Raw genomic sequence first — 11,587 nt, 5'->3', positions numbered from 1 at the left:
ACCATGACGACGCTGATGCTGAGCCCAAACGTTACCGTGACGACCCCCCCTCTCCACGACGACACAGTGAGGATGCCCCCTCCTCTTCACAGACACGCAGGTCCGGCCATAATCAGCACCGACGTAACCACAGCCAAGAGGATCACCACAACAGGTAGGCACACACAGACACACACACACACACACACACACACACACACACACACACACACACACACACACACACACACACACACACACACGCACACACACACACACACACACACACACACACACACACATACAAACACACACACAAACAAACACAAAAACACACACACTATATTTTTCCATTTCTCTCTAGTCCTCTCACGTTGTTCTCTTACTGTCTCCTCCTGTCTCTCATTCCTCTCCTCGTGCTGCCGTGTCTACAGCGGGTGGAACCCTCGCTCAGAACACTTGCAGAGGAAGTCGTACCGCACGGCTGGACGCACTGGCTCATTGGACGAGCTGGAGGAGTTCGCCGACTGTTATAAGCAGAGGGGGACCAGGGGGGAGGAGCAGCGGCATGACGACAGGGGGGACTATGAGATGGAGCTTCGGGAGTTCCACCAGTACCCATCCTATCGGGACGGCCCACCACAGCGTTACCATAACAACGAGCACGATCATCATGACGATGGTCCACGCGATGAAAATCGTAGACAGGACAGGGGGAATGACCGCCATATAAGCCCTATTGCCTCGCCTGAAAAGAGACGGGGCACATGGGATAGCGAATGCCCCGCCCCTCCTCCGCCACGTACCAGTCCCCCCTCTTCTTCCTCTAGGGAGAAGGACTATGATGGCACCTTCCTCACCAACCTGTTGGAACGCAAGGTTCAGTTGAAAGGGGTTGGTCAAGGGAAAAGCGGGGGGCGGGCAGAAGAGGATTCGGACACACCCTCTAAGGGAAGCTCTAAAAAGAGCAGCGGTGAATCTAGCCACCATCACAGCCGGTCGCCTAGTAACAGGCTTGAGGTCAGTGAAGGAGACTCACTGCCCCCATACACAGAGACAGGGCGCAGCAGAACGGACAGGCCCTCTCCACGGCCAATCCCCACTAACAACCACCCGTCTCAAGCCTCCACCCCTACCCTGTCTGATCACAGAGACGAGCACAGAGACAAATCTAGAAAAGTGGTGAGTTTCTTTTGCGGCTATGGTCTGTTGACATATTATATATATATATATAAGATATTTTGACTGACAGATCAGCAACAGAGTATAGAGCTATGTTGCTGGTTTCTGACTGTTACAGTATGTACCGCTTTGCTCGCTTCATATCACAGCCGGGCAAATTTAACATAGACTGAAATTTACTTTTGATCTCCCAGGTCCAACTTCTCAAAATGTTTGTCTTAATTAGAACATAATCTTTTTTATTTTCACTCCAAGTCACATTTGATTCATCATGGCAGTGCCCACTGCCCAGTAAACAGAAAGACTCTCCATTGAGGTGTTAAGTTGGACCATTTCAACAACTTCAGGGTAAGCGTTTGACAAATGAGTGGCCCGGATTTTATGTTTCGGTAATATAAAAAAAATTCTGGGTAAAAGAAAATGACATGACATACCATCACCCGGAAGATCTAAAGTTAATTTCAGTCTATGTTAATTTGCCCGGGTGTGATATGAAGCTGGTACGTCTACAGCCGGGAACCAGCAAAGGTGCCTTTATACCAGTAGCTATTTAGTACCTTGCTTTGCCCATTTAATTCCCTGATGAAAGCAAGTACAGGCTGCACCTACTAAAGGCTGGGAGTAAGTTCATATCTATGAGTTAAAACGAGAACTAGTTCATATAATCTGTCGTTTTAGTTAACTTAATTTGTTTCCCCACTTAACCATTTACTTAACTACAAGCACATAGAGATGTGTGTGACGACATTCAGATTAATACCTTCTGATAAAGGGATAATGACAGATGAACTCATTGGATAGAATATCTGTTTTCTTCTGAATTATATTGTACTGCACTGAGATGCCACTGCAGTTATGTGGTCCAGTGCAACATGGGGTATATATGGTTACATTTGCATTACAGTATATAAAGGGTATAATAGGCCTAAGTGTTGTTGTTGTACCTTTGACAGGTCAGGTTCAAATGCTACCAGAATGAGAACTAGGTAGAATATTCTGTTATGTCTCCACCTCTCTTTATAACATTGAATAACCTGCCTGGTTGTCCCCCCCCCGACCACACCTGGGCCAAAACAGTATTCAGCATCCTTTCAAAGACATCTTAACCCTTTCACTACCACACTACCAAAGGGTTAACCCTTTCACTGTGACAATACGGAACCCTTTCACTGCCACACGGCAAAGTATACCGTATGTAGTGTGGTAGTGAAAGGGTTAACCTTCTGTAGTGTGGTTGTGAAAGGGTTAATGAATCAATTCACCAGGAAGACACAGGTCTGTCCATTATGACACTCAAGCAAATCCTCAAATAGTTGGAAAGACTTTGAAATACAATTTGACCCAGGTCTCACCCTCATTACCATTAACAGAGCTGAATTGAAGTCTGTGTAACATCCCATTTCTCTTCACTGTCTGTTCACTCTATGTAATCTATGCGTCGTGTTCTGTTCTGTTCTCGGCCGTTGGCTTGATTTCTCACACAAAGGTTATGTCTCCCCACTAGAACACCCTCCTCAGCCGAGACTCCCTCATCGTCTGAGTGACTGAAAGACGCAGCGACGAAGAAGGGCACAGCCAACGGTGACTATGGGACCTGCGTGTCAACCAGTGGAGTGCGAGAAGGACGATCCAGAGTTTGTCCGCATGCGGATGAGATCAACCGAAGCAATAATGACCATGAGCAATATTAGACATTTGGATCGACGCTGAAGCAAAGCTGGATCAATTATGATTATCGATGGAACGTAGGATATTGGGAGAACAAAGGAGAATAGATCCATGCCGAAGACAACTGTGGATGGTCATACAAAACATGATGTATGTAGTACATTGTCTACCACTCACTCCTCAGTGGCTGTGACACACACACACATATGCATACACACTTGCATAGTACCATCTGAGCTGATGCAAGGCTTTGTCTCGTTGACGTCGCTGGATGATGAAGTCATCGCTGCTCAGTGTCAGTCGTGGCTCCTGCACGCAGGGGCGTAGCTGGGGGTGGTAGCTTAGGATGATTCCAAGGGCCCAGCACTGGGGGGGGCCCCCAAATTTTTTTTTTTTTTTTTTTTACTAGACATCACTCAGGTGTATTATTGATGCTCTCATTGATACTATGTTTGTTTCTGAAGTGTGTGTGTGTGTGTGTGAGATATATATAGAGAGAGGGGGGGGCTTTGGTAGACTATTGCATTGGTCCATTCATTGAAGATGAACGCAATGCGACATCCTTTACTAGGCTCACCCACCAACAGTGCAGGTGCTGAACTGCTGATCCGAATGTATAGGTAAAAACCATATTATGCGTTTTCGTCAATAAAAAAATGGCACAAAAAAATTCCGCTCGCGCGCTTACGTGCGCTCGCATTCACTGGGGGCCTACAAATACATTCTTTCAGGGGGCCCAGAATCTGGAGCTACACCCCTGCCTGCACGAGTCGGTTACGTTAGACTGACGTTGAACTAATGGTGGGATTCTGTCTGGAGGACCGTCCCTCAACGCACAGCGTCCCATATCCCCACCAGCCGACAGAGATTAACTACTCTATACACTTCCAGCATAAAGAGTGCATTCATTTCCAAGAGAGATCAACTATACACTTCCAGCATAAAGAGTGCATTCATTTCCACTTGGTGAGACAACCACCCACGTGGATGTGAGACAGTAGGTGTATGACAGTACCATTGGGTGTGTTTACATGCACATTAATTAGGAAAACTTGAGTATTCTGTTTGCAATGGCCTTGGGATAAGCTGATATCCTGGCTTTGTGAAACACGGATATGATCGTGGGGAGATGCTGATATTTAATGGCAGGGATACTGGGGCATTTAAACACCCTATCCCGTTACCCGTTGGGTTCTCTATAAGTTCCATTTTTGTGGCAATTTTCTCAATATTCTGTTTACTCATGTATGTGGCCAGATTGAATGTATATATAAACATATCCTGACTGACTAAGCCACTAAGATATTAGCTAGAATCTGGAATATTACTGTGTATGTAAACGCACTCATTAAAGATTGACTATTATTGTTTTTTTTGTCACATTTAACAAGTACAGTGAAATGCTTACTTTCCACTCACTCCCACAGCATAGAAGAATACTAAAGGCAGTAGTGATGAGACAATACAAGAATGTTACATCTTAAAATATAATAAAAGAACCAATGTAACCTAGGTATTCAACTAGCATAACTATACAGCATACAGCATAACTGAAACATAGTTAATACAGCATTTATATTAGCACTATATTCATAATATACTATGATCTACAGTAAAAGGAGAAGTGTACAGTAATCAATAAGGTATAAATCAAATCAAATCAAATCAAATTTATTTGTATGGGTCGGACACGTCTTCTTTAAACAAGTCAAGAAGAAACATCACAATAAATCAAGAACAAAACAAAAACACCATAAAGTACAAATACTTTTTAATAAATGCTAAATAAATGCAACACTCCCAGACATACCCCACGCAACGGTAAGGAAAAGCTCACTAAAACCTAGGGAAAAAATGCACCACAGGCAATGTGGAGGAGAGAAACCTTAGAAGGGCCATTCAAGGGGGGATCTCCCTTCTTAGATGTCGGGGATAGTAGTGTTGTATAGTTGGGGTATGTTGTTGTACAGTAGGGCAGGCCCTATATGGTACTAAGTTTGAGTGTTCGGTAGGCACACAGCCTGTGGAAAGAAACTGTTCTTCAACCATACTGGCCTCGGTTTGGATGTATTAGCAGCCGGACCGCAATTTGGAGAACAGTTCATGCCCAGTGTGACTGGGGTCTCAGTAGATGATGGCCTTGCTCTGACACGTGGTCTGGAAGATCTCCTCAGTGGACAGAGGTGCACGCCCACTGATCTTTTCTGCTGCCCTCACGACCCTCTGGATGGCTTTCTGTCCTGTGCTGTGGTGTTGCCGTACCACACAGTAACACCACTCATCAGGACGTTCTCTATGGTGCCTCCATAAAAAATCACAAGCCACCGTGTGCTGCTCTCCATAGAGGGTAGAGGCGCTGGTGTGCTTTCTTCAGCACGGTCTCAGTGTTGTGGTTCCAGGCTGGTGTGCTTTCTTCAGCACGGTCTCAGTGTTGTGGTTCCAGGCTGGTGTGCTTTCTTCAGCACGGTCTCAGTGTTGTGGTTCCAGGCTGGTGTGCTTGCCTTTCTTCAGCACGGTCTCAAAGTTGCCAAGTTGTAAAGGTTCTAACATCAGTTCAACAGTAATACTAAAGTAATGCAGATCTATTGCATGATTCAGTAATACATCATGTAGTATTTCATATGACTTCTGAAGCTGCCTGAGCTTAATCATTTGCAAACTAGAATTAAAGATTCAAGACAAGTGTTCACAAAAGAAAGTATGTGAAAATGACTTGGTGTAGATACTGATGTTTATCTTTGTTGAAGGTGCTGCTGTATATACTGATAGATGAATAAATGTGTCAGAGGTTGCACAAAATAATCATGTTCCCAAAGGGATTAAAGCTTGACAGACATTTCTTTACATTATTATGGCCTATTGACGTGCTTTTTTTTTTACTTTGTATGATGTATTTTTATATGTAAATGTGGTCGACATTGTGTGTGTCTGTAATATGTCTAGTAATTTGTAAATCATTATGTTTGTCTAAGCACTTGTGTGTGACTGTATACATAAGATTGGGTGTGTTTTTCTTTTGATTAATCTGGCCTTTGCTTGTGTTATCACTGCTGGGTCAGTAACAAAGCCAACATATATATATCCTATCTAACATGTTCACACACAAGGACCAGAAAGGGTTCTAGAGAAAGAGAGAGAATGCGTGAGAGAGTGAGTGACTGATGACCGACAACTAACTTGTTTAATATACCTGTCAGTCCTTTGTCTTATTTTGGTACATAATTATGTCTAATTATTATTTATGTGTTGGGTAAGTACTACACCTTGAGGTGTGATTAATCTGTAGCATAGTGCTCTGGTTTTGTTCTGTCATGGTTATTCTTCTCTGGTACGGAATTTGTGTGTGTGTGTGTGTGTGTGTGTGTGTGTGTGTGTGTGTGTGTGTGTGTGTGTGTGTGTGTGTGTGTGTGTGTGTGTGTGTGTGTGTGTGATGACAGTTCTCTGTAATAAGACAATGTGTCATTTAGTATGACTCAAGACCAACAGTGTCTTTGTCCATTGTTGTAAAAACACACTGCCTGTCTTTACAATACAGCTATTATCATATATAGGTCAATCACAAACAGAACATACACACGCACGCACGCACACACACACACACACACACACACGTGTACAAACACACACACATACACAGTTCTGCCACCTCAACCTCAGATTCTAGCCTTCAGGCTACAATAATTTGTAACCAAACACAATTGTTTTTGTACTAACATGTTATCCATTGCAAATCTATTTATGAAACTGTAGAGATTCAGTGTAGCTTAATACAGACTTTACCCCCAGCAGTGGTCAATTAAACTGCAGCTTCTCAACAAATAAAGTCAACAGAAACTATCGTGGCCCAGCGTTTATATGAGTCTCCTTTATGAGTCATCCTGTTTTCCACTCTTCATCACTTCTACTGGTATCTCTCTACGATGATGGGATTATGTCATGTTCCACTGCCAAAAGAACCCTACACAGCATACTGATTGCAGTACAAACACAGAGAGAGAGAGAGAGCAATCATTCTGTTGAGTCATGTTCTCTGTGTATTTGCATGGCACAGAGTGCTATAATATATATGTTGTGTGTGTGTGTGTGTGTATGTGCGTGCGTGCGTCTATGTACGATCACATCTATTTGTGATGGGTGGGGGTTGGCTGAGTGACCACTCACAGCTCCAGACTATGTCAGGAATGTAGTCGAGCAACTCCCTCCTGGGTTTGGCAGCGGATTATGACATCACCTATCTGAGGATCAAATACTATATGTGTGTGTGCGTGCGTGCATGCATGTGTGTGTGTGTGGCAACTGAATATACTGTATGAGAAGCCATTTGTTTTTTTAAAAACAAATGTATTATGTCTAATTTCCTTGATAATATATGTTATACATGAATAAATAAATTGCCTGTTAACTTTTTTAGGATGTACGAGTGGTTTTTATTCTTCAACCATCGGCACGCCATGCTCTCTACAGACCAGGGCAACAGGATACAACCAAGCACGAGTGGGAAAAACATAGTGGATCTTGGCAGAGTTTCCTGAGACGACATAACAATAGCAGGAACATAGTACTGGAGGTCTACGCTCACAGGTGCAGGGTGGGTGTGCTAAAGAGAGAGACGGGGGAAACAGCCTTCAGGAATGTGTAGGCCTCAACATACGAAATAAAATCTAAACAGGCACAGATACGAGAGACAGAAAGGCAAACCCATTTACAGTAACTGTCCTCTTAGGCCTCAGCCTGTTGTGTTCAGAGTGGATCCTTACCAACACACAGTCTTCAGTGTTTAGTTGGTTTACACATAGTGTTGCACTGTTGCTATCAAAACACTCCATGGTCACAAATCAGACAATGTAGAAGCCCAGCCTGAGAAATGCACCAAAGAAAGCTTAGGAGGACATCTAGTGGGATCAATTAGAAGTACTTCAAGATTCAAGAGTTTTATTTGTCACATACATACATATATTTACATACAGAAGACATGCAGTGAAATGTAGGGGGCCATGCCCGCCTCGATTGTGCAAAAATACAAATAATAAAATTTAATAATAAAATAGAAATAGATAATAAAAGGAAGTACTTTCAGTCACACGGGTCAGAGGTTCCCAAAATAGAGTTGATGGACATCCAGGATTGTGCTATTTGATGGGGTACAGAAGGTCGTCAGCAACATTGTGATCCTGTGTATTGTAGGTCAATGGCACTAGGCACTGTTGGGGTTAAGGTTTCAATTCCCATCAACGGTCATTCATATACGGAAAATGCAGTAATTTCATTATAAGATGTCTCTTTGAGTTGTACTAGAAAGGCACTTTTGAAACGCAGCCATTCAAGATCAGAAATTGCTTTTAATTTAGCTGAATGTCATTCACTATTTCATTCAATAAATGTATAAAATAATGGCTTTTACCCAGAAAGAGATTTATTTAAGCATTACATCACGCGCAGGAGTGGTTTGTGACCAATAAACCATGCCTAGGGGTGGTCGTTAGACCCCCCTAGGCATGGTTTATTGGTCACAAATCACGACTACAAGTGGTGTAAAGCTTTTATACAACTGCCAGATTCATCCAACCTTATTTCTATACAATAAACACACATTAATCGAAGATTTATTGAAAAAACCATCCGCCAGAAAAAGTAGTTCCCACAACTACAAAAAAGACAAGTTGCCTCCATGTGGAAGCAGCTTGAAGTGCATCCAACCAAACTAACACATCCAACTGTGTATTATTGGAATGATTGAGAGAAGTTGCCTCATGTGGAAGCAGCTTGAAGTGCATCCAACCAACTAACACATCCAACTGTGTATTATTGGAATGATTGATTGAAAATTTTATTACCAGATGCAGAATGGGTACAATACAGTACGGCTCAATACACACAATTGTTAAGGGAATGCAGACCTACTTTCCATAGAACTTCATTCTTAGATGCTTCTATATAAAGTAGGTAAAACAAATTAAAACGTTTTCTTTGCCCTATAGGAAAAAAACGTTTTCTTCGCCCTATTTTTTTATTTATTTCTTTTAGCCTAAACTTAACCAGTTGGAAACCAGGGGTACAGTAATAAAATTAGCAATCAACCAATCAATCAATTCAATAGACCATGCTCACTTAAAACAGCGCTGCTTCTCTCTCAGTCTGACTCCCCCGCTGTTGCAGACAGGAGTGTGTGTGTGTGTGTGTGTGTGTGTGTGTGTGTGTGTGTCACAGTGTGTGTGTGTGTGTGTGTGTGTGTGTGTGTGTGTGTGTGTGTGTGTGTGTCACAGTGTGTGTGTGTGTGTGTGTGTGTGTGTGTGTGTGTGTGTGTGTGTGTGTGTGTGTGTGTATGTGTGTGTGTGTGTGTGTGTGTGTGTGTATGTGTGTGTGTGTGTTTGTGGGTACGCCAGCGTCGGACAGTGTGAGAGTGAACGCTGCAGTCAGTGGGAAGGAAGTAGACATTTAAATCAATCAATTAATCAATCAATCAATCCGCGATTTTTCTTTTGTTCTAGATTGACTCAAGACCCATCAATTACATCATCCAACATTGTTTAAAGGACTAACACATTCCCCTTGACAGAATCGCTTCATATTTAGTCGTTATGGTGCTATCAACATATCCATTTGTTGTCCGCGATCTTGTTTTCTCCCGGAGTGAGCCGGGGAGTGATATGTGATTCGGTTGTGGGCGGGTCCTGAGCCCAGGACCGTGGATTGTTGCCAATAAAGACGTGTAAATGGCCAATCAGAATCGAGAAATTTGCATGCCGTTGTATAAAGAGATTTAAAGTAGGGATGCTCGATATTGGCCTTTTTTTCCGATACCGATATTCCGATATTGTCCAACTATTAATTTCCGATACCGATATCAACCGATATCAACCGATACCGATATATGCAGGGTTTCCCCATCCAGAAAACTGAATAATTTCAGGTAACTAATAATTTCACTGGATATATATATAACAAATATTGTTATTGTTTTTTATTTTTTTTAAACCGATACCGATATTTTCCGATATCACATTTTACTGCCGATATCGGCCGATAATATCGGTCGGCCGATAATATCGGACATCCCTAATTTAAAGCAATGTTTTCACCTAGGACTACATTGAATCAATCCACCTCCATGCAACTGTAAATATGTAAAGATTTGGGAACCATTCATGAATACCCTGTGTATTCATAAGAGCTCTTTAAACAAACATGTGTAGTCTGACTCTAGTCTATTTAAATGCAATCAGGTTATATCCTATTATCCAGTTAATCAAGGAAATAGAAATAGCAGAGAGTTTTGCTATACCATTTATGTGATTAAATCATTACAAATAGCAATCATGTGGGATGAAGCTTGTTCTATTCTCCATCCATCTACTGTAGCATCCATTACAACACCATATATCACGACACCCTGATGGATCCCCTTTGAATTGCCCATCTGAGGTTTCTCCCCAAGTTTCCCCCCCCCCCCCCTATTGCTGCACAGTAAAATTCGCAGAGTAAATTTTACTCAAACTGAGTACATTTTACTCAAACTCAGTATTCAGTTTGAGTAAAATTTACTCTGCGAAATTTACTGTGTAGGTTTTAGGGAGTCATTGATTGGAACGCCCTACCCACAGCCATAAAATAATGTGAATCCCTATCCACCTTCAAAACCGCTCTCAAAGAGCACCTACGGGAGGCTGCAATTCGTAAATGTCCAACCCCCCCCCCCCTCCAAACCCACCCTCTGAGCAATTTTACGTTGAATAGACGTTTAAAAGACGTCTAAATGGCCCATAGACGTCTAGGCTAAATTCGGTCTAGAATGGGGTGAAAAGTGAAAGTTTGGTAGACGTCTATTCCAGACGTGTTTTCAACGTCTAAGCTTAGACGTGTTTTGAACGTCTAAGCTTAGACGTTGTTTCAACGTCATGACATAGACGTCTAAAATCAGTCTAGAATGGGGTGAAAAGTGAAAGTTTGGTAGACGTCTATTCCAGACGTGTTTTGAACGTCTAAGCTTAGACGTGTTTTGAACGTCTATGTTTAGACGTTGTTTCAACGTCATGACATAGACGTCTAAAATCAGTCTATAATGGGGTGAAAAGTGAAAGTTTGGTAGAATGTCCAATGTCCAAACCCAATCCCTTCCAATGTACAGTTTCCCCCACACCCGGCCTATATGTTTCTTCTTGAACAGTGAAGCCCATGGGGGCAAAGCAATTCATTAAGATTTCGGGTTATACAAATACATTTTATTTAATTGTATTGTATTTTATGAAACACATGGCAAAAGTTGCATAGATCTATATAGGATATCCCACTTATCATATACGGCTTTGTGGACATATATTGTTACACTATTGATAGGGATTTAGTTATTATAGGGAAACTGTATAACCAATAGGCCTTGCGTGGAATGTTTGTGTAGCTGTATATCTCTTCCAACTTGGCTGCCTGTAACGAAAAACCACTTTAGAAAGAAAATGCTAAATTTCTGTGCAGTTGTAGAGTAATTAAACATTGGAAAAGCATTACTGTTCAATTGTGACTTGTTTACAAGATCCAGTAATAAAACACCAAATTATATATAGGCTATATATATATTTATTTAAATAAATGTCGTATTATATTTATATATATTATATCAACACAGCAGATAGGCATTCTAAACCGTGAATAATAGATAATAATAATAATAATGTCATTTTTACAAAAAACGCGAAGCCCACGTTCTTTTTTTCCACCCATGGTTTGATTGATTGATTGAAAACTTTATTAACAGATTGCAGAA

At 41.8% G+C, this 11,587-nt stretch overlaps 1 protein-coding gene across 2 annotated transcripts in view; it reads left to right on the top strand.

Moving 5' to 3' along the window:
* LOC311247006 (uncharacterized protein) overlaps positions 1-6,912 on the top strand; it is a 50,118-nt gene extending 43,206 nt beyond the window's left edge. For both annotated transcript variants that reach the window (XM_084337285.1, XM_084337284.1), the window contains 3 exons: positions 1-154; positions 414-1,161; positions 2,666-6,912. The exon at positions 1-154 is cut by the window's left edge and continues 222 nt beyond it. In XM_084337285.1, coding sequence (XP_084193411.1) covers positions 1-154; positions 414-1,161; positions 2,666-2,701 — 938 coding nt within the window. In that variant the 3' untranslated portion in view covers positions 2,702-6,912. The remainder of the gene's footprint in view (positions 155-413; positions 1,162-2,665) is intronic.
* The last annotated feature ends 4,675 nt before the right edge of the window (positions 6,913-11,587 follow it).

The sequence above is a fragment of the Notolepis coatsorum genome (assembly GCF_963971535.1).
Source record: "Notolepis coatsorum genome assembly, chromosome: 20".
Classification (NCBI taxonomy): Eukaryota; Metazoa; Chordata; class Actinopteri; order Aulopiformes; family Paralepididae; genus Notolepis; species Notolepis coatsorum.
The sequence above is the reverse complement of the archived record's forward strand: the minus strand, read 5'-3'. Positions and strand labels throughout refer to the sequence as shown.